At 34.4% G+C, this 23,451-nt stretch overlaps 1 protein-coding gene across 1 annotated transcript in view; it reads right to left on the bottom strand.

Annotated features, from left to right (window-relative positions):
* The window catches only part of ASCC3 (activating signal cointegrator 1 complex subunit 3), a 343,681-nt gene that overhangs the window by 134,626 nt on the left and 185,604 nt on the right, over nucleotides 1-23,451 (bottom strand). Inside the window, exons 15-19 of the mRNA XM_044245000.1 lie at nucleotides 11,724-11,915; nucleotides 11,196-11,420; nucleotides 5,461-5,580; nucleotides 2,336-2,500; nucleotides 510-596 (exon numbers count right to left, since the gene is read on the bottom strand). Of these exons, the coding sequence (XP_044100935.1) occupies nucleotides 510-596; nucleotides 2,336-2,500; nucleotides 5,461-5,580; nucleotides 11,196-11,420; nucleotides 11,724-11,915 (789 nt within the window). The remainder of the gene's footprint in view (nucleotides 1-509; nucleotides 597-2,335; nucleotides 2,501-5,460; nucleotides 5,581-11,195; nucleotides 11,421-11,723; nucleotides 11,916-23,451) is intronic.

The following is a 23,451-nucleotide window of genomic DNA, read 5'->3' as shown; positions in this document are numbered from 1 at the left end:
GGGAAAACTTGAATTATCTTCAAATGCATTCATTATAGTCATATATTTTTATATGGTATAACACATTCATAGCTTAAAGCTGTGAAGTACTATGATTCACAGTATTAAAGTTTTCACTGTTAATAAGATTAAATTATAATATGGGTACAGAAATACTCATATCTAAGTTTGAATCATGCATGTCCTTTATATTTTCTTCAGTGAACCTTATATTGCAAATAAACCAAAATCTACATACTATATTCTCTGCCAGTTTCATTATTGCAAAACCTATTTAAATTATATTTGATTTGCAGCAGAGAGCAAAGAATAGTGTCAGGAATGACATAATATCATAATCTAGGATAGTGGACACTGTGGATAAATGGAAGAACACTGCTGGCACTCTAAATGCGAAGTGCCATACAGCTTATATTGTAACGGGAATAACAAATAATTATAAGCTTTTATAAATGAATGAATGTATACAAGCCAAAAATGCATTTGATTCAAGCTTCAAATAATCTTACCTTGATTTGATCAAATTCTTCTGCTTTGGAGACGATAGCAAAAATATCACTTTCTGTTTTGTGAGCATCAAAGAATTCATTGAAGGTCTACCAAAGCAAGTGTTATATTTGATTAAAATAGAAGATCCAGTGAAATATTTTCAATTAAAAAGTGACTAGAAAATCACACATTCTTAAAGAATATTTGAGCCCTACACAATGCAGAGTTATTATGTCTGTGATATACTATTTTTTTTTCTTTTTTACTGCGGTATACACTTCTTGACCATTGCTTTAAACATCAACAAATTCAACAAAGACTAAAAAATTTCCTAAAACATAACTAGCTGGAGAAGACCTTTAGAAGGAAAAAAGATCAATAAAATCAGTTATTAAAACCTACATTAAATAGCTAAAAAAATGTTCAGCATAACCGTCCAGTCTTGGTTAATTTTCAGCACAGGCATGTGAAAATATGTACCATTTTCCAACTTTAAGCTGAACATATCGTACCATAACATATTCCTAAAAATAGGAATAACTAAAATTATGCAACCTGAAAATTCTGGTGAAGGCCTCAAAATATTCCTAGTGACGGCATATACAAATTCAGGAAACTGGGAAGAAAAAACATCAGTGGAAGACCACACAGAATAAAGACAAAACTGAAGAAGGGTTACAGTTCTTGGAAGAGCTACAGACAGGCATAAAATATAGTTTGGCAGTAACATACGACCTAGCGGGAAAATGAGGAAGGCTACTTAGTGGACAAAAGGAGTGCAAGCAAGCACGTGAGCAGGTGACAGAGCAGGAGAGCGCTAGGGGCAATGTTCTGGGTTGAGGAAGATCAGATCACACTTGTGGGATGATACATGTTAAAAGAAGAAACCTAAAGTGCTGTACAAATGCAAGATTTAGTTGGGGGAAAGATGAGGAAAAGCTAGTAGGCACACAAAGGTGTTTTCTGAGACGTGTAAAATGCATAAGGATGTATTAAATAAGTACAAAGCATATACTTCATATTGGCCTAGGTTTTCATATTTTTGAGGAAATTTCACCTTGAGTGATTTCTATTACATTTCCCTTCTAAAAACTTAATTAGGTATCCCAAAAAATGAATATAAGAAAAAAAATTCAAACTCTTTCTCTATAAAAAAAAGAGTAAAAATGTGTTTTAACCCATCTTGGTCTTGAATTTAAGACTGCCCTCATAGGTAATCCCTGTTATGTTTTCCCATGTACTAACATATGTAGGTATATATACATGCATGTAAACACGCATAAAGACATGCATATGCTCCTTAAAATGTAAATATTACAGTGGCATCCTATCTTACTCATTACATTAAACAGCAAAACGTTAAGGCTACCCTGGAGTCTAAATTATCCTTGAAAACTCTTAAATTGCCCAAATAGTACAGTTGGGTTGACCTGATAATTGCAGTAGTTTTTCTAACTCTTCAGTCAGTATTTCTCTACAATCTGCAATTACTTTTCAACTTTTATTCACTGATAAGCCATCATCTCCTGCTTAAACTCATTCAGTAAACTCATTCAGGCATTCATTCCATAGGTCTCCCCCACATGCTCAGTGTTTTAGCCTTGGGTGTGCCTACTGCTTAGGATATACTCACTGAATGGATGGCAAAAGGGTCCTTACTACTTAAAGTCTTATTTTTCTCTTCTGATTACTGAATTCAAGATATTGAAGTCATGTAAGTTAAATGCACTTTGTTCTATTAGTGCTTCTTAAAAAAAATTTCCATTAATACAGAATTTTGAAGTCTAGAAAGAATTTACATCTAAGAGCAAACGTATTATTGTATTTGTTACACTCAGTATAATACCTCAATGGTGTTGTATTTAATATAGTAGTGGCTGGCAGTTCTACCCAAATCAGTGGAGGAAAAATATCCAGTTCTCTCTTCAAAACGAATCATCCGAGCTTTGTCTAGTTTTCGACCAACTTCAATGACTAACTGTTCTCGATGCTTTGCTAATGTTGGGTCAATCTGCAGGAAAAAAATATATACATAAACATTTGAGTATTTCTTTAGAGAGTCATCATTTACAAACATATATCTACTTATGGAGATTAATTTTTTGTTGGTATTTAGTTAGAATAAAATTTCTTAATATAATTTTTAAAGAAGTACATTTTTATAAATTTAAGATATAAATAGAAAATATTTTAATCCATTTGATAAAGTAAGCCTTAAAAATTCACTAAGATTATCAATCTTTATTATGATATCTTTAGGTAGTAATATTTTAGAATCTAAAATTCTTATTTTTAAAAATATTTTACTTATTTATTTGACACAGAGAGACACAGAGAGAGGGAACACAAGCAGGGAGAGTGGGAGAGGGAGAACAGGCTTCCCGCTGAGCAGGGAGCTGGATGAGGGGCTCAATCCCATGACCCTGGGATCATGACCCGAGCCAAAGGCAGATGCTTAATGACTGAGGCGCCCAGGTGCCCCTAGAATCTAAAATTCTTATATAGTTGTCTTACAGTCTTTAAGACTATAAAGATCAGCAATCAGATATTAGTTAAACAATCTGTCTTTTCCCTCCTGTATTAAAATAAACAGGGATTTTAAAATATCAAGCTGTAATCCTATTTCATCAGTTATTTGGAGAACTCACCGTGAGGATGATTTCCTTTGTTAAAGATATAAAGAAATAAATGCTTAATTATCCTTTCAAGAGTATGACTTTGGTGTTCTAGCAGTTTTCATAACTGCTGATAGAAAAACCCATTTTGTCCATAATAATAATAATAATAGAAGCAAAGTGTAAGATGAAGTTGACAAGAAATTTTTGAATACTTTTGAAATTATTATTAATAGGCTTTTTTTTTTTTAAAGATTTATTTATTTATTTGTCAGAGAGAGAGAGACAGAGAGCACAAGCAGGGAGAATGGCAGGCAGAGAGAGAAGCAGGCTCCCATTGAGCAGGGAGTCCAATGAGGGATTCCGTTCCAGGACCCTGGGATCATGACCTGAGCCAAAGGCAGATGCTTAACCAACTGAGCCACCCAAGAATCCCTAAATAGCTTCTTTCTAAACAGGACATTTAACACACAATATTAACAAAAATTCTTAAATATTGTGATAGGTGTGTATGTGTATAAATATGTGTATGTATGTATACATATATACAGACACACACCAAGTCCTGAAGGTCACGCTCTAGTCAGGAGCAATAAATATTACCTTCAAAGGGAAGGGAGAGGAATATAAAAATTCTTTAGAAATCAATTAATAAATTAACACTCCTACTATTCCTTCTAATTTACATTTTGATGGTAGCTTATTCATACACTAAATATAGCTAAAGTAAATTTTAAAATCAGAAAAATGAGGCAAAGGAACGTCAAATGTAGGGAAGATAGAATCAAAAGCCATTAACAAATACAAAAATCTTAAATATTTGCTATAAATGATATACTGTAGGTATCAAGTTCATCTTACAAAGCCATCTTATTTATTACATGTTCTAAACCATTAAAATATGTTGGACATCACGATTTGTGTCAGTTCACATGGGTTTTGTGGCTACAAATTCTTAGTGAGTAATAAAATAAAAACATGTAAGTAAAAGGAAAATTAAAAAGATCAGAGTCTCTGAACTCTGAAGAAAGTAAAACTATGTATCTCAGAAGGAAAAAAAATCACTTTATGTTAGAAAATTATACAAAAGTGACTTCTGGAATTAACTTAGTACTTAGAATCAATTCATGTTTTTATTTGGCCCCAAGATTTGCTTAACCCATAAAATCATGTGTTGTGCTTTGCCTTCTACCCTTTCAGAAAGCTTTCACAGTGTCATTGACTATTTTCACCAGCCCATGTTTGTAACAAGATCTTTTTTTTTTCCCCTCATAAGTCTTTAAGTTTCAATTTTCCACAGTCAAATCTATAGCACAGGGAAAGAAAAATGACAAAAAAGCTTGACAACTCCTTTGATAACACAATGGAATATAAACAGAAGCTAAGCTGACAGTAAGTGGAGGAAAACGAATTCGGAGTTCAATTCAACTTTGCTACTTTTGACTTAACACTACTGAATATCCATATGATGATAGTGAAATAATGTTCTCATTAAACAACTGATTTTATCTGTAATTAGGGAGCATTTACATTGTATAAAGCAGAGTTCTAAAGAAAAGTCAAGATCTAACAGAATCTAACAGATACTGTAAGCCCCACGTAACTGCCAAGTTCACAGGAACAAGTGCTACAATACACATTCGGTTTTGTCTGTGTGCTCAGGGGAACTACTCCAAACCTCCAAATGGCTAATTATTCATTAACACTATCTTTTAATTTGGGAGTAAGGGGTTAGAAGGGACTTGAGAAGAGGAACATATTTAAAAAAATATAAGCCTATTATTAAAAATGATCTACAATTTTCCTGATGCCTGTCTGGTTTACTCTAAAACTTTAATTTATTACAGTTTTTAAAAAATCACGGCAAAGGGCACCTGGGTGGCTCAGTCAGTTAAGCATCTGTCTTTGGCTCAGGTCATGATCCCAGGGTCCTGGGATCTAGTCCTGCATCAGGCTCCCTGGTCAGCGTGGGGAGTCTGCTTCTCTCTCCCACTCTGCCTCTACCTCCTGCTCATGCTCTAATAAATAAAATATTTAAAAAATAAAATAAAAATCACAGCAAAATATTAATATCATATGGAGATGTGCCTGGATAGTAAATAAATAACAATATAAAGATGAACTTTTTAGTATCTGTGAGAAAAGAGCTATTAAAATAGAATGAAATAACTAGGAGGTAAATTTAATTTTCCTTCGTATTTTCTAAAAATAGACTAAAGCTTTTTGTTTTTCTTCCAGGTACTTAACTTTATTCAGATGAGGCAGAAGTAGCAAATATTTATCCTCATATCATAAAAATATTACAAAGCCAAAAAAGAAGGTTTGAATTTTTTTTTTTTATAAATGAGTTTTCTACCTGGTAAGCCTTGTGACTGATGCCATATACTAATGGATTTGCTCTCATCCGTACATAAAGATAAGTGTAACTTATCCACTTCACTGCTTCTTCCACATTAGTAACTGTTCCCAGAGCAATCTACAAATAAAAAATAAAAAAAAATTAAACTAATGCATTAAAGTTGGATATAAACATTACATCAAAGGCCATTTTGTCAAAAGTTAAGTTAAAATACATCATCATACCTTATTTAAAAGAAGGTAAGTATAATTACTGGACATGACACTTCTCCAGTTAATTAAAAATAATTCCTGCCTCATTTAATTGAGAACAGTACACTGGAAATGGTATCTTCCAAAACGGAATTTACTCAAAATTACGGCATCTGATTATTTTTCCCTAAGTAGAGTTTAATTCTCTATAGCATTGAAAGGTAAATAATTTAAAAACACAATAATAACATACAAGATCTGTATAATAAAGAGAAAGCAATTATTAGAAATTGATATTAAACCAGAATTATGAGAAGTTTCCTTAAAAATACATTTCATTAACTACTAGATCTATAGGTAATCATTTACTTGGCATTCCATAATTTGAAAATTCATGCAAGCTGTGAAACTTCATAGTTGTATAATTTTCCCTGAACATCTGGGTGAAAAAAATTAAATTTCTTAATACTTTAATCACAGGTGGAAAGATGTTTTCTACCTAAATCATTATATATATATATTAGGAGAAAGAAAGGAAGAATAAAGTTAACACTGAATATTAAAGAAAATAAAACTTGCACGTTTGTTTTATTCCTATAAATCCTATAATTTTAAATTCTGTATAACTAATTTTGTGAAATAAATGTGGATACTTGGCTAGTTGAAGATGAGATCTAGCGATATACAAAATATCATTATGCTGTTACATCATACTATTAGTTATTAAAAAAGAAAAATCACCAAAGTAAAAAATGACGAGGCAGATTCTGACTATTCACTTTAAATTTACATGAACTTAAAATAAGTCTGAGAAAGACAAATACTATATAAGGCCCCACTTGCACATGGATTCTGAAAACATCAGACTCAGAGAAACAGAGTAGAATGGTGGTTGCCAGGAGTTGAGGGTGGAGGAACTAGAGGAACTGACGTTGGTCAGAGGTATAAACTTTCAGTTAAATGAATAATTTGCATTGTTTAATGTATAGTATGGTAACTATAGTTAATGATAGCTAATTAATAGTTAATAATACTGTATTGTATACTTGAAAGTTGCTATGGGAGTGGAGCTTTAACGTACTCATGAAAACAACAAGATCGTTATTATGTGACTATTAATACATTTACTAACTTTATTGTTACTATATAACTATATACATATCAAACCATCGCATTATAAACCTTAAAACTTATACAGTGTCATATGTCAATTAGATTTCCATAATTACATAAATTCATAAATTTATACTAATGCACTTACAAATGACTAAGTCATCCTCAATATAGGAATATATATACATTTCCTAAATGCAAATTAAAACTTTCTACAAAATGAAGAATAACAATACTAAAATATAACCAATAAGGGAGTTGTGCCACACTCCCCAAATATTTAAAAATGAGACAGTTAAAACATTTTCTAGCTTCTTGAGGTAAAGAAAACTAAAAACAGTTAAAAATCTGATAGTGTTTCTCATTTGCGATTCTACAATTTGACACCAAAAACTGCGTGGATTCTCTTATGACCTATAGGTATTTTAAAATACTATCACAGGACTCCTCCAAGAGTAGAAAATTTTATAAAGGATAAAATAGCTTGCTATTATTTTCAAAATCAGACTCAGTAAATTAACATTAATACATACTTATTGCTACTAATGATAAAATAAAGGAAAGGAGGAAGCAAGTATCAGAGTATGGATCAAGTCATTTGAGTCTTCTAAATGATCACCAAAAGAAACTAACAGACCATCCTGAAAAATGGATGTAAATTCATGATGGCACATCATATTTCTAGATTAATCTTTGAATGCCACCTAGTGACAAAGACAAAAATTTACTTGTAAATATCTGCTGTCACCTAGTGGCTACCTTAGTATAGGAGCCTTTTATTATAAAAACAAGTATTTTTCAAATCTCTGCAATATATCCATTCATCTCAATAATCATATAGTAAGTCAGCAAGGAGTCAGTATTATGTAAAGCACAACGGATATGGGAATAATTAGAGCCTGATCCCTCGTCTCAAGAAGTCATTTACTCATGCTGGTGAGAAACATGTAACTAATTACAAGATGACACACATGAAACCACCATCCACAGTGCCCAGTATAGAATATTAAAAACTGATTTTAATTAAAAACACCTAATACATGAAACTTACAAAAAGGCCATCAAATAAACAGTGTAAGAGTCTTATGTTCTGTTAAGAACCCCAAATTTGGTAATTTTAGAAGACTCAATGTATCGCTGTGTATCTAATTTATCTATTTAAACTTTAGTTTTTAAGGTTATGTTAATTGCTTACTTGTGTGTATGTGTTTTCTTAAACTGGTTAAAATCATACAAAAATGGAATAAATAATCATGAGTATGTATGTGTGTGTGTATCTGTTAGTAAATACATGAAAAAAATTCATGTATTTATTCAGCTAGGATTTGCAAGCTGGGAGTAAGTATAAACAGGGCTGAGAATCAAGGGACTATCAGATAACAGTGAGTGATACAAATCATTTACTAAATACCAGTTTGGCACAGGCACTTATTAAATTTTCACAACCACCCAGGGATATTGTCTCTGGGAAAACCAGAGCTTTACAGGTGAAGGGAGCAGAACGAAAGCCTGTCTAAGGCACATGACACGTGCTGGAGAGTAACCAGAACCAGCACTGGGAAGGTTGGTTAGACTACGGAAGCCTTAAATCCAAGGACAAGGTGTTTATACTCTGTCTTGCAGAGACAAGAAAAACGCCATATAGAATATGTGTATGGTTACAGAAAGATTAACATATTTTAAAGTATATACTACAGGAGGCCAACACAGAGTAGGTACCCAGTAATGTCTGCTGAAGACATTTTAATAAGCCTCAAACATGCTTCGGTGTTTCTCTCAGTGCAAAATTAAGTGGCTTTATACAGGTTTGGGACTTGTGACCTTTTGGCATTAGCATTAGAAAATCAGCCCCATTAGGTATCAATCAGCAAATCTGTCTCACAAAAATGTTTGTATTAAAATTATTATTTAATATAATACTCTCTTCAGTTCTTCTAAACTAATGGTCAGGATAGATATTCATGTTATAAATGATATTAGCAGAGGCAAAATTCCTAATTTAACATGACCTTTATGTTGATCACTGCCACTGAATAGTTTTGCAAAGATCTGTGGAGTTTAAAGACTTAAAATTCCATTACTTTAAGAACACAGCACACTTTCATTTTATAAACTAATTTCACACTTGATTTCCACAGATTACAAAATTTAATTTCATACTCAACTACAATTTAAGGGGGTTTGTTTTCCTTAACAAGAAAATTTACTTTAATTGGGAGCTAATCCAAGTAGACCAAAATATGAGAAAAAAGTTTTACCAACAGTCTGTACCTCACTATGTTAGCTAAAAATTTCAACGTATGTATTTCATTATTTGAATGCATTTTATGGCATTAAATGGAATTATAGTTATAGTTAGTTGGCATTTCTGAAGATGACTTACCTAATAAGTACTTTATGAATATGAGGTAAATCAATGGACTACAATTTATTTTTAATTTTTCAGGTCTTGACCAAATAGTTTTATTGATAATGTTTTACAGTCTGTAAAAAAGACCTCCTTGAGGACAAGACACTTACCTGGTGTCTTCCACACCATAACATCACCACCATCTAGAGTTTACTTGACCATTTATAAAAAGCTATCAAGGATACTAATTATAAGTTTATGAAGACAGTATTCCTTAATACAGTTTACTAGAAAAACTGCACAAAAGGGAGCCTTTCTTTTTATTGTAAGCAGAGAAATTATGATGGCCATTTTGGAAAATTAGTCCTGGTCTTAGAAGAAGGTAAATGGTGAGTATCAACGTCGAGAAATGTATTCACTGTTAACTAAACTACAGTATATATATGGCAACAAAAATCTGTCTACAGGGGTGCCTGGGTGGCTCAGTGAGTTAAAGCGTCTGCCTTCTGCTCAGGTCATGGTCTCAGGGTCATGGGATCAAGCCCTGCTTTGGGGGCTCTCTGCTCAGCGGGGAGCCTGCTTCCCCCTCTTTCTCTGTCTGCCTCTCTGCCTATTTGTGATCTCTGTCTGTCAAGTAATTAAAAAAAAAATCTAGCTACAAATACTAGGTATGTAGTTAAATATATCTGAGTTTGAATATAGTTCCAAAAATCAGTAGCTGAAGGACTGAAGGTAATCAGTCACATACCTCTCCGTGGCAATTACATCTACCTTGCAGGACATCTGGAAGGTCCTTAGTCCATTATTACTATTACCACCATTGTACAATAGACTATTTTATCAGAGATACTGTAGACCCAAGGCCAAAGATCCAATTATTTAAGCCATGAAACCATAGCAGGTGATGGGGACTGAAATTGAGCTAGAATAACATTTTCTTTAGAGTCAAAATTTATTTCCTAATCTTTTTTATTTTCTTCTAATTATGCTACTAGAGACCAGCATCTTTCATGACTTCTAACTTTCAACCAAATCTTCCAAACCTCTAATCTTCTGATCCCAGATCAGGTCTGCTGCCTTCATGAATAAAGCCTTTCCTAACAGCTTGTGACCAAAAATGTTTTCTTCCTTCTACTGAATGCTTCTACAGAAATTACCACTTTTCAACATTATTACATTGTATTTTTGTACCTTTTGCTCCCCGTTTGGACTATCCGCTCTTTAACAGAGGAGACTGCAAATAAATGTGTTTTGAATTTTAAATACTGAACAGAATGTAAGTGAAATTTTATAAGATCTTTAAGAAGTACCTCATATAAGACTTGTACACAACAATATTTGATTACAAATGTTTCTTCATTTCTTTGTCTATTTAACATTCCATTTACTTATTTACCTATTTAACACATATCCCATCTACTTTAAAAAATTATTTGAGTCCATTTTAAAGAAAGGAAAGAGTAGCAGGAAAGTGTTGAATGCCAGGGAAATAACTAAAAATGTCATGAAAACAGTGAAACTTCATTTGAATGTATGACACACAGATTCTTAAATTAAGAATGTTTATCCTCTTTACCAGTTAATATGTTACCTAGACTTCCAGAGTCTGCTATTTAAATCTTAACACAAAATGCCTATACACAGAGGAAACAAATTATAATACTGTAGCTCAATTTAAGCAATTATATTCTGTATAACAAGTTTAATCAAATGACCTAACATAAAAGAGCTTTAAAAACCTTAGAAAAACTTTATAAAAATGTAACACAAATACAGGGGTGGTTACTGCTATTTCTGTTTCTCTAGTCTGTATAGCTTTGGTTCTGGCCTAGAACAAAACCTCACAGTTTAAAAGTACACTCTTTTAGCAACAAGTTCTCATCTGTGATCACCTGCGTCTCATTCGGTTCTGAATTAACTAACAATATGGCCATTCAGCCTGTTGTGCCTTATGATTGTGGAACGGCACAGGCTGTCTTCCTAAATACTACAGAACTGCAACCAATTCAACCTTGTATTTATTTGGTCATTCTTTCAGCTGATGATCCTATTCCAATCTCTTATTCACTGAATCTTACCTCTGCATTTAGGTTATCCGCAAGGCTTTCCAGAAACTGACTCTCAATCGGGTTTTGTTGCGTGAGCAAGGTGAGGTAATGGCTAAGTTTGTCATGTGTTGTTATGATGATTCCTTCCCCAAATCTGTCAAACTGTGGCCTTCCAGCTCGACCGAATATCTGCATGACATCTAAAATTCCAAGGTCAACAAAGGAGCCTCTTTTGGCAGCATATATTTGTGTTCCCTAGATGAGGAAAAGTTAATAAGAATTTACATATAAACACATGCAAATATAATCCTGATGAGCTGAATACTGAAATTAGGCAAATATGGCAAGATCTCAAAAGTGTACTTTAACTAATCCTTTCATCATCTGTGATAGAGTTAAATTTTCACAATATAAACTAGATTTTTTGGGGAGAAAATAATTCTGACCTTATATGAATAGCATTAGAGGTCAATGAAACAGCCAAATCGCAGTATTTTTCTAAACAAACCAACCCCCAGATTTAAGACACACACAAATCCACATAAGGTAAGCTATTACCTTAATAACAACGGCATGAGCAGGAAGATTGACACCCCAGGCTAGTGTCGCTGTGCAGACTAGAACTTTGATATGCCCATTAGAGAAAAGGTTTTCAACCAAATTTCTGTCCTGCCGAAGCATTCCTGCATGATGAATACTAAAACCATCTGGAAATAATTCTCGTACTTGCTTATTTCTTGACTTCTGCACCTACAGTAGATATTAATAGAACATAAAAGAGTATTACTTAGCATTTACAAGTAATTGTTATTTAGCATTTTTGTTCAATGAGTTTATCAAAGAAAGCGTAAAATTACTTGTGTTTTAAGGTCTTACTAAGTCTTAGTATATAATATTCTGTATAAAATTATTAAAAATTATATTCTACCTATCTTAAAACACAGGTAATCCCCAACGTGACATAAAATTCAAGAGGAATGAAGTTAAAAGCAAGTGTGTCTTTCGTTCAGACTTTCAACCAATCATTATTACTTGTTTTCTATCCTTCCAAAACTACTCTATTTAAAAAAGCATGAATCTAAGTTGTTCCCAACTCACTCAGAATAAAGGCCACAGTTCTTAAAATGCAAGAATCTATAGAAATTATTCTCATCCCCTAACCTCACAAACCAATGTTAGCTACTAGGGTTGACTTTTCTTCTAAGTCCCTTTTCTTTTATTTTCTTTAAGATTGTATTTATTTATTTGACACAGAGAGAGAAATCACAAGTAGGCAGAGAAGCAGGCAGAGAGAGGGGAAAGCAGGATCCTGATGAGCAGAGAACCCGATGTGGGGCTCGATCCCAGGACTCTGAGATCATGACCTGAGCCGAAGGCAGAGGCTTAATCCACTTAAGCCACCCAGACACCCCACTAAATTCCTTTTCTGACAAGTCCACATCCATTCCACCAAGATCTTTACATTCTCTATATCCAACATACTTCCTGGAAGACTTTTCTCCCCTCTTAAGAGATGCCCATGATCCCCAGTGCATGCACTCTTCCTCATTGCAATGGCCCAGTAAACCCAACTGAGTTCACCTAGAGGTGTGTCCTTGCTGATTTCTGACCAGCACTGACCATCTGTCTTAATTCTCCAACTTTACAATGCCCTGAATATATTAACTTTACTTCTGGTGTCTTTTCTTTGACCTGGCCTGAACTCAGATGTGGGATTTGATCCACTTATCTGCAATCCATATAAATGCTACAGCAGAGTATCTTTAAAAATTCACTGAGACTCACTAATACAATGGAGAAAATTCTCTGCAAAATTAAAGACTTTAGATTAACATAATGAAGTATTTAGTTAGTCAAAGCTCCTGTTTGGGGCGCTTGGGTGGCTCAGGTAGAGATTTTTTGGTTGTGGGATTCACTGAGCCAGGGGATCTGTGCTCATCAGGGAGTCTGCTTGAGATTCTGTCTCTTCTCCATGCCCCCCTGCCCCGGTGCACACTCTCCCTCTCTCTCTAAAATAAATAAATCAATCTTTACAAAGTCTATTAAAAAAAAAAAGTTCCTGTTTGGACATCATGTACTGTGTTTGCTTTCTATTGCTCTAAAAGTTTCATTATCAACATTTCAATAGTTTCTTTTGAAAGAGTTTTCCATAGGTTTTTTGTTTTTGTTTTTGTTTTTTGTTAGGTGCACTATACCGGCAGGGAATAGGGCTTCAGGGGTCTGGGGTTCTAGAACAGACTTTATCACACTGACTATCCCTAAAGTACTTAAAAATTTAAACTTCTAAGTTAATAATAATTAACTAAGTAAATTATCTAAGAAAACAGTTCTCTGTGACATCTACTGCAGCTATAAAATGGAAATAGTTTAACAAACCACTCCATCTAGTGGCTGTACAGGTAAATAGCAACTTACACATTTTAAGCCTTTTTAGAGTCCTGTACAAAATACACAGAAACAAAAAAGGTTTTCTTCAAGTTTCATGGGGAGTATATTCCTGTTTTATTTTTGTGCAGGGTGATTAGCCTGTTAGAAATCATTTTATGCATAGACCTTATGATTAACTACACTTGGGTCATCTTGCCTAAACTTCCATCTTTTCAGACAAGAGTTGCTACCTATCTTCTAAAAGCAGCTCTTACGAATATGTGATGATTTGGGATGAAGTTCACTGGAGGGTATTTGCTAGGATATAACAGAGTCCTTCATTGGCCAAGGGTAAGGAGAGGAGAAACATTTCACCTACTCAGTTTCTTCTCTCATGTTCATGAATAGACACTCAGAGCTAAAAGAACAAAACAAAATATTGCTTGGAATATATATTTATATTTATAATAATAATTGCTTATTAATAATTAATAATAAATAATTATATTTATATAATAATTGCTATACAAATTATACTGCTTGGATTGCCGTTTGTTTCAGGTGAATCCCCCCTGCAGGGGAATGTCTTGATGTGCTTGTTATTGATTCCTTAGTCAAGCTCCATTTGGGGAAGGCCTTGGTTTGTGGCACCAATGAGACAACATGAGCTGAATGCAGGGAATATTTAACTGTGGGGAAGAATACTCCCGTTATGTGGCAGGCAGATACTGGAGTAGTGTCATAGTACTTCCCACTCTGGCCAAGTGAGTTCAACCAGCTTCTGGACCACCATCTGGGTAATCCTTCTGGTCTCTGTGTGGAATATAGAGGTCCCAAGGGTCATTTTTCTTTCGTCTCTATTCTTACCAATATTCGGCTCATTGCTTCTTAATTGGTTTAGGAGAGACCTGAAGTGACAACGATCCTAAAATAAGTCTGGGTTGCTCATTCTTAACTTTCTTTGAATCTGTGTCTGCCGCTTGTGGTCTAGGCTAGTTCATAGTACAAATAAACTAGAATCCCTAGGAACCAGGCCCAGAGATACGTACTTTTAAAAATCTTCTTTTAAAAATCACATAGAAAAATTTTATTGTTTTTCCATTTGTTGTGTTTGGTTCTATGAATTTTAACATATGTTCAATTTGTGTAATGACCACCACAATCAGGATATGGAATAGTTCCTTTACCCTAAAAAATTTCCTGTTTTATTCCTTCAGAGTTAAACCCTCCCCACCCACAACCCCTGGCTATCAATGACCTGTTCTCCATCCTTACAGTTTCTTGACTTCAAGACTGTGATAGAAATTGAATAAAACAGTATATAACTTTGAGGCTAGTTTCTTTTACTCAGTTTCATGCCTTTGAGATTCACCTAAGTTGTACTGATAGTTCATTCTTTTTTATGGCTCAGTAGTATTCTATGGTATGGATGGATATTTTGTTAGTTCAGTCACCCACTGAAGGATGTTTGAGTTGTTTCCGTTGTGGGCAATCATGACTACAAGCCTCTATGGATATCCATGTGAAGTTTCTGTGTGTGTGTGTGTGTGTGTGTGTGTAAGAGAATATATTTTAATTTTTCTAAAGTAGATACCAGGACTGTGATTGCTGGTCATATGGTAAATATGGTCATATGGTAAATACATTTTTAACTTTATGAAAACTACCAGACTATTTTCTGAGTGGCTGTATGATATGCCTTTTCATCACCAATATATCAGAATTCCAGTTACCTCCCTTAACTGTCTGCACTTGAGACTGTCATTATTTTTTATTTTAGTCACTGTAAGAGGTAAGTAGTGGTATCCCACTATGGTTTTAATCTGCATTTTCCTAATGACTAATGATATGAAACATGTTTTCATGTCCTTAGATATACATTTCTAATCAGCTCCTCAAGTTATTCTGATAGACACAAAAATTTAAGAACCATAGTTCCTTAACAGGAAGATACCCAGACTGATTATTTTTATCCATCTATGTACAAGATAGCTGTATAATTTGACCATATAGCTCTATTTAGTGCTATACAACTTGGCATTATTATGCTAAATTATTTACACTCCTAAGAAAAATATCTTCTAACAAATTTAGAAAACATGATAGTGATCTAAAAAGGCACTATAAAGGGCCAAAGAGAGGATAATTTAAGTAAGAAACAGCTGTTTATCATATAGTAGATCCTAGAAATACACAGAAATTAAAGACAAAATCCGAGCTTTGAGTGATTTGCAGAATAGAAAGAAAGACTTCTATAAAATATGCTTTTTAAATTATGTTATGTTAGTCACCATACAGTACTTCATTGGTTTTTGATCTAGTGTTCCATGATTCATTATTTGTGTATAACATGATATGTTTCTAATAGAGGTAAATGGACAAAGCTGAAACAAAGGCAGGGATGGCACTGTGGTTTGTGTATGTCCCACTAATACGTGGCAGAGTTCTTTCTGCACAGCTAGTACTTCCTGCCCATTTCTGGAATGAATGAATCAATGATCTGCTAGTCTCATCAAAGAAGTCCTTACAGAAAATGTGAAATGTGGGTCTCGAAGGACAAGTGATATATTAAGTGAGGGACAGGAGGCAGCAGGCTAAACAAGCACAAAGGCCGGAACTAGCAAAGAATACAGTGTGTTTGAGAGTTCTGTTCAGAAGGTACTGGGTGAATGCATAAAGTGATGCTGTAAAGGACGACCAGGGACTAGAAAGGAGGATTAGGTCATGCTTTAGATGGTCTCAAGCACAGGTGGGAAAGGGTCAAGTCAAGTTCCTAAGCGGTAGTAGATTTGTCGTTGTGCTAAGACCAGAGGCTGGATGAGCAGCTATGGGGCTAACAAGAGGCCCGTGAGAAGATGGAGACAGGAAACAGAGACACCACATAAAGTCAAGCTGAGAGTAGGCTATACAGTAAGGAAGTCAGGGTGACTGCCTGCGAAGGCAGGTATGAGAGGAAGGAAAGAGTTAGGGCTCTTTCTAGCTTATCCATGCATGCCTTGATGAACTAAATATGTCATGGGGAAAACAGGATCGGGAGAGCCAATGCTTGTGCCTTGGAAGGCGGGCAGAAGATTCAGTTTGGGACATGAGTCTGAGGACACCCATTATAAAGATTTTGGCTTTTACTCTGAATAAAGTGGAAAAGTCCACTGCAGGTTTCTGAGCAGAAGAGAGAGGGGGGGGGGGGAGACCAGTTCATTACTCTAGCCCAGTGTTCCAAGAGAGAAGTGACCATAGACTGAACCAGGTGTGAAACATCTAAATAAAATAATCACTCTAAACTAACACACACCTGCAACTTCATCTATGTATCCTCCTTATCTTGACTTTCATAAACAATATAGGAAAAATAAAAACTAAAACTGCGTAAGTCTAAAAACTAATGGAAACATCACACATCAAACTTACAGGACAGAGTAAAAGCATGCTCTCAGAAAATATCATACCTGAAATATTTCACTATGTGAATTAGCATCTAACTCAAGAGTTATTGTTTTGTTTTTTATTTATTTTCTTATTATGTTCAGTTATCCAGCATACAGTACATCACTAGTTTTTGATGTAGCGTTCAACAATTCATTAGTTGCATAAAACACCCAGTTCTCATCACAGCATGTGCCCTCCTTAATACCGATCACCCGGCCACCCCATAAAGAAAGTATAATAAAACAAAAACCAAAAAAAAGAAAGAAAGAAAAAGCAGATATCCTAATAAAGTTAAAATAGAATCTGATGGTTTAAAATTTGTGAAATGGATAAGTAAACACAAAACCTCTTACTTTAAAAAGAAAAAAATAAACAAAAATCACCAATGGCTATTGCTGGCAAGAAAGGGAGTTGGCAAACTATGTGCCAACTGTCTGTTTTGTACATAAAGTTTTATTGGAACATGGCCATATTAATTTGTTTACATATTGTCTATGGCTGCTTTTGAGCTACTGTTAAGTAATTGTGACAGACACCATATGTCCACAGGCTTAAAATATTTACTGTGTAGCCTTTAAGTAAAAGGACATAGACAGTCATACACAAGCTCAATGGCACAAGCACAAAGACTCAAAATCAGTAAAGTTAAAAAAAAAAGTTCAGAAATATATCAGAGTTTAAAATAATCAGAAAAGAGTACTTTGTAAAATTCAGTATATACCATTTAAAAAACTGTTTGGGATGGATGGTTTTATAGAAAATATGCTATAACATTTATCCTAGAAGTGTTGGAAGTTATAAAATAATAAAAGCAATGGAGGAAAATTTAAAAGCTATCCAACATCTGGGCTTTCGAACTTTTAAAGACAAATTAATTTTAATACTATTAAAGGCCCTAGAGCACAGAAACAGAAGCAAAGCCTCAAAATTAATCTTACAGAAGCAGTGAAACAGCACTGATATTAAAACTTGATAAAGAAGCAGAAAACAGAATATCAGAGAACTCTCCCTTATGAATATCAATTGAAATAGTAAAGAACTTTAGAAAACAGAATTCACCAATGCATTAAAATAATACACCACAACTAAGTACAATTTAACCTCAAAATTCAAGGGCATTATACTTATATTTATATGAATATATTCAAGAAATGAAATGACATGCTTTGATTTTTGAGATGGGAAAACTTGACTTGGTAAAAATGCCAGTTCTCACTAACTTAATCAAGGCATTAACTCAACTAAAACATGAAAATGATTCCTTGGAGATTATACTCAAGTTCACCCTGAAAAGTAAACCTGTATATTTAGTCAGGAAAAATTCTAAAATTGAAGAATAATCAAGTATTAAAAACATTATAGTACAGAGTGAGAAAACAGTTTGATACCAAAGAGGAAATAGTAAGATCAATGAAAAGATAAGAAAGTTCAAAAATTGGTTCAGGCAAATATGAGAATTCTGTGTTATATCAAAATTTAAAATCAATAGAAGAAATGGAATATTCAGGAAAATATTCCATGTAGTCCATTACTACATGGAATAGATTCCAGACAGATCAAAGGTTTAATAGTAAAAATGAAATTAAATTTAAAAAGGCTGGAGGAAATTATGGATAAAATAGGTATGGTCTTTATAAGTAAGACAAAGCCCAAAGACTATAAATAAATTGATAAAAAATTTATACAAGGTAAAATATTTGTAAATGAAGAAAATCCAAAAGTTAGCTAAGAAAAAAACATTTATAACACATATGAGAATACATGCAATTTAATATAAATACAATGGACCACAGATATGAATAGGCAAATTACAGAAAAAGATTTCAAGTGGCCAATATGGAAATGCTCAGCTTTGCTCAAAGAAATGTCAGTCAAAAAAATAATGAAGTATCATTTTTTTAAACTTAAAAACTTTCACAATGCTCAGCATAAAGTCATGTGGGAGGAAGTTAACCGTGTTCAAGGAAATGTAAATTGGAACAAACTCCCTAATGGGCGATTTGAGACCATTTACCAAAATTTTAAATGCAGTTGACATGTTGATGTATAAATTTCAATGCTAGGGATTTTCCCAATGGACATCACTGCAACTGCCAAGAGTATGAGCAAAAATGTTTACTATAGCACTGTTTACATTAAAAATAATTGGAAACAACAAAAGTGTCCATCAAGACGGGACTGGGTAAATGAATTAAGACAGTATGCACATTACGACATACTATGTAGTTGTTATGAGAATGAATTAGATCTTTCTGTGCTGATCTGAAAACATCTCCACTATGTATTATTCCAAGAGACATGAAAGTATGTATAACATGATCAAATCTGTTTACACTGAAACATACATGCAAATACATACAATGAGTAGTTGCATTCAGTCTTTCCTTTAAAAAAAGCTTTTTAAACAGGTATTTCTTTTAGAGAAATGAATGGAGAAAAGATGGGTAAGATCATGAGTTATGGAGCTGAACTTTTTTTTTTTAAGATTTTATTTATTTATTTGACAGAGATCACGAGTAGGCAGAGAGGCAGGCCGAGAGAGAGAAGTACAATCAATTTTATTTTTAAAGATTTCATTTATTTATTTGACAGATAGAGATCACAAATATGCAGAGAGGCAGGCAGAGACAGAGAGGAGGAAGCAGGCTCCCCGCTGAGCAGAGAGCCCAATGTGGGGCTTGATCCCAGGGCCCTGAGATCATGACCTGAGCCGAAGGCAGAGGCTTTAACGCACTGAGCCACCCAGGCGCCCCAGAGCTAAACTTTTTTATTACAGATATTACTACAGGTGACTGCTGCTTTCCGAAGTATCAAAACCATCACTGCGATTCTATCTGGTTTCCCAGGGCGAGCACTACCTGGAGTCCAGGCTTTGCTATCCTCTGAATAACTGCAGAGATATAATTCATCTTGTTCACATTCTCTGAATGGAGCATTGGATTCTCAAAGAAGCTATTCGAGATCTAATACCATATTAACTGGATAAGTGTTTCTACACATGGAAATATAGCACAATAGAACAGGAGCTGTGAGAAGGTAAAGGAAGTCAGATGTGTAGTTAGAATTGTTTAAGCTTGCTTTCCTCTGACTTTATATTTCCACTTTTCACAAGTGAACTTCCCATAAAGGGCTTTATAGTCCTTTATGTAAGAGTAAATTGTAAGAGTAGAATGGAATGGACAACTATTAGGGTAATCTGTTAGCACACAGAGGGTACTATATTCTCTTCCCTCAGTGAAAACAAGCAGGACTTCCTTCCATGACCTTACATATCTTTCTCCTACCCATGAGATGGAAAAAACAGTGTGAGTACTTTTAAAAATGAGTAAGGTTATTGATGTAGTATCCCATGATTCATTGCTTGTGTATCATACCCCGTGATGCAAAACTATTGATGTACTTACGGTGACTAACATTTAAAAAAAAAAAAAAAAGGTAAAAAAATAAATAAGGTTAAAATGTAACCACTTCCCAAAGTTGACTTCCAAAGTAACACAAATACGGGAATTAAAACTATAATTGGAAAAAAAAAAAGCTAACAAAAAGCAATTGAGTTTATTAAAGGAAAACAAATTTGTTTTTCCAATAAGACCAAAAATATACAGAAGCAACACAAAAATCTCAGTTTAGATGCAAGCCCTCGATGAAAAAGCATGACAGAAATTGCATAACTTATTTACAGTGACCTTTGTAAGCCTTCTGAGGTAATTTATCTTGATAAAATATGCTTTAATGTGGATAATATCAAATCCATTAGGCAGGAATAACTTAACTGCCATTATAAAAACTAAAATTTAACCAGGAGGCAAATATCTTCCTCCAAATGATGCCATTCTTTCTCACAATCATTAGTGAGTATGCATTATTAATGTTAAAAAAATTTCTAAAATCTTCATCTTTTATCATCCAATGTTAATACGATAATCAGCATGAGAAAGTGGACCTGCTTATTTAAGAACATAAACCAATAACTGGCTTCTCTTTTGGGAAAGGAGTTCAGAAACCGAAGGAATATAATATGCAATTTTCCCTCACCTTTCTCTCTCTTTCAAAGCTCTTATTCCACTTTAAACATTATTCTTTGAGACATCTAAATTGGTTTTCTGACATCTATACCAAGGCATGTAATACTCTGTCCTCCACGAGGCTGTCAGAAGGAAATCCATCATCCTTCCTATCCCTGTTCTTCAGGATAAGGTCCATTAGTCATCTCTTCACTAAATCAACTAACCAAAACTATGATCAGAATTTCTGAGGATCATGTTAAAAATTTTAGGGCATTAGTTTCAGATTCTGATTCTGTTAACTGGCATAGGAACAGGTAATGGGAAACCAATTCTCTATTATAACAAAGTTCCCATAATTATTGGCATTTCTTTGCTCTTGACTCACTTCCTTACCTTCTCTATTATGGGGTAGGGAATTCTTTGATCTACTCTTTGGAACTGCCACACAATGATCAGCAAACTTTATTAACCTCTTCTATGACCTCGCATTAACTGAAACTTGACTCTCCTTGTATGGACTCTGTTTCCCATTCCCTCCCCAGTGGTGAGGGAGGATATCTATCTTCCTCATCACCATTTCCAGTCAATTATGCAGTCATTTTTTGTAAAAACTCCAGCTCTTTTAAGGTTCAGTTCATCTGACTACGTCACCTGTCATTTAACCCTATCCGATGAACTTGAAACCTATGGCTCCTAGTCTGTCTCTCCATCCCAATTCCTGTCATCATCCTAGGTGACAGTATTTTCCGTGTCGACATCCAAAACACTCACTCTTCAATTCCCTGACACCCTCATTTCCACTTCAGCCTTATCAACTATTATTTCTAGGCTTTGTCATCAACTCACAACTGTACCACTTCCAAAATCACTAGTACAAAATCACTAGTACAGACATCTCAATTTCTGATCAAAGTTTGCTCAAACAATTCTTGTAAGTCCATTCTTTATCATCAATGATATTTTGAGATCACAGTTCCTCTATTTTCTTTCCATTCATCAGCAGCACCTGCTTCTACTCCTCTGCCCAGTCCTTCCTCTTCCTCTTTCTCCGGCTTAAAGAGCAAAGCCCATTGCTTTTAAAACAAATACCAGATCTATAATATGAATATAAAAGTACTCAAGATCCAGCCTTCGCCTATAACATTAGACTCATCTTATGCCACAATTTCCTTCTGACAGTCTCATGGAGGACAGAGAAAAAAACATTTTCTTTGTTTTAGTTATCTTTTAAAAAAAGATCTATTTATTTGAGAGAGAGAGCAGACACAAGCAGGGGTAGGGGAAGAGGGAGAGGGAGAGAGAATCTTATGCAGACTCCCACTGAGCACAGAGCCTGATTTCTCGACCCTGAGATCATGACCTGAGCTGAAATCAAGAGTCGGATGCTTAACCAACTGAGCCATCCAGGTGCCCCTACATTTTAGTCATTTTGACTTTTATCCACTTCCTTCAATGTGCTACTGCTTTTCTGGTGTCAGAGCCTTTAGCTAGAACATTCTTCTCCTGTTCTTTCCTTTCCTTTCCTAACCTTCAAATCTCAGCTTCAGTTTCACTTTCCTTGCTAAGCCTTCTCTACCATCGTCAGTCTAAATCAGATCCTCTCATTTTATTTTCCCTCAGCAACTTTGTCCCTCTTTATTCTTTATTGCAAATGAAATTAAATTATTTAATTAGTTGATTAATCATTCTGTCCTTTCAGAAAACATAAGCTCCATAAGAGTAAAGGGGTAGATACTCTCAATATATTTCCATTCTCAATTAAAGCAAAGAGTATTAATCACTTCCAAATCCCAGCTCCTTCTATGAGCCTTCCTATATTGCATAGGCCAGAAAGTAAAAACCCTATTTCCAAGATTTGCTGTAGGCCAAGTACTGGATGCTAAGATCAATTCTGCTAACAACATGCACTTGCACAAGATCTGGATAGTGGAAGTTAAGAGGAAACCTTCTTTCTGCTATCATCTTTTGGTTGTAAATAAGACCTTGGAGAAATGAGGGTTGAAGTTATAACAGAAGTATCATACATTCAAAATTTAGCTTGCCAGTGTGTTCACAAGTGTTGGAAAGACATGTATGGTTGCAGCCGTGGTTTCTCAACCGCTGGGTCACCATCGAAGTAGCTGGGTCTTAAATTCAACAGTTCCAGTGGTAGCCCCCTAACTTCTACTTCCTCAATCTTACCAACATTAGTAAGTGCCTAATTTCTTGTATAAGATTCTTCTCTATTTAAAATGTACCTAGAGTGGTTTGTTGCCTTCACTGTATCTTGACTGATACATGTCTTCTTCAATCCACTCCAAACAGGCTGACAGCAGAGGTTCCTTGTTGTTATCTAGAGATCTACCAGAGTGACTGGTAACTAGTTTACATTCAGTAAATATTCACTGAGTGATCATCACTAAAAATGGTTTGAGGCTTATGGGTATATAATCAATTCATAGACTAACCTAATTCCCCCCAACCAATTTTCATGTGTCGTTCTGGCT

The sequence above is a fragment of the Neovison vison genome, chromosome 1 (genome assembly GCF_020171115.1).
Source record: "Neovison vison isolate M4711 chromosome 1, ASM_NN_V1, whole genome shotgun sequence".
NCBI lineage: Eukaryota > Metazoa > Chordata > Mammalia > Carnivora > Mustelidae > Neogale > Neogale vison.
This window is presented reverse-complemented; position numbering and strand designations above follow the sequence as displayed.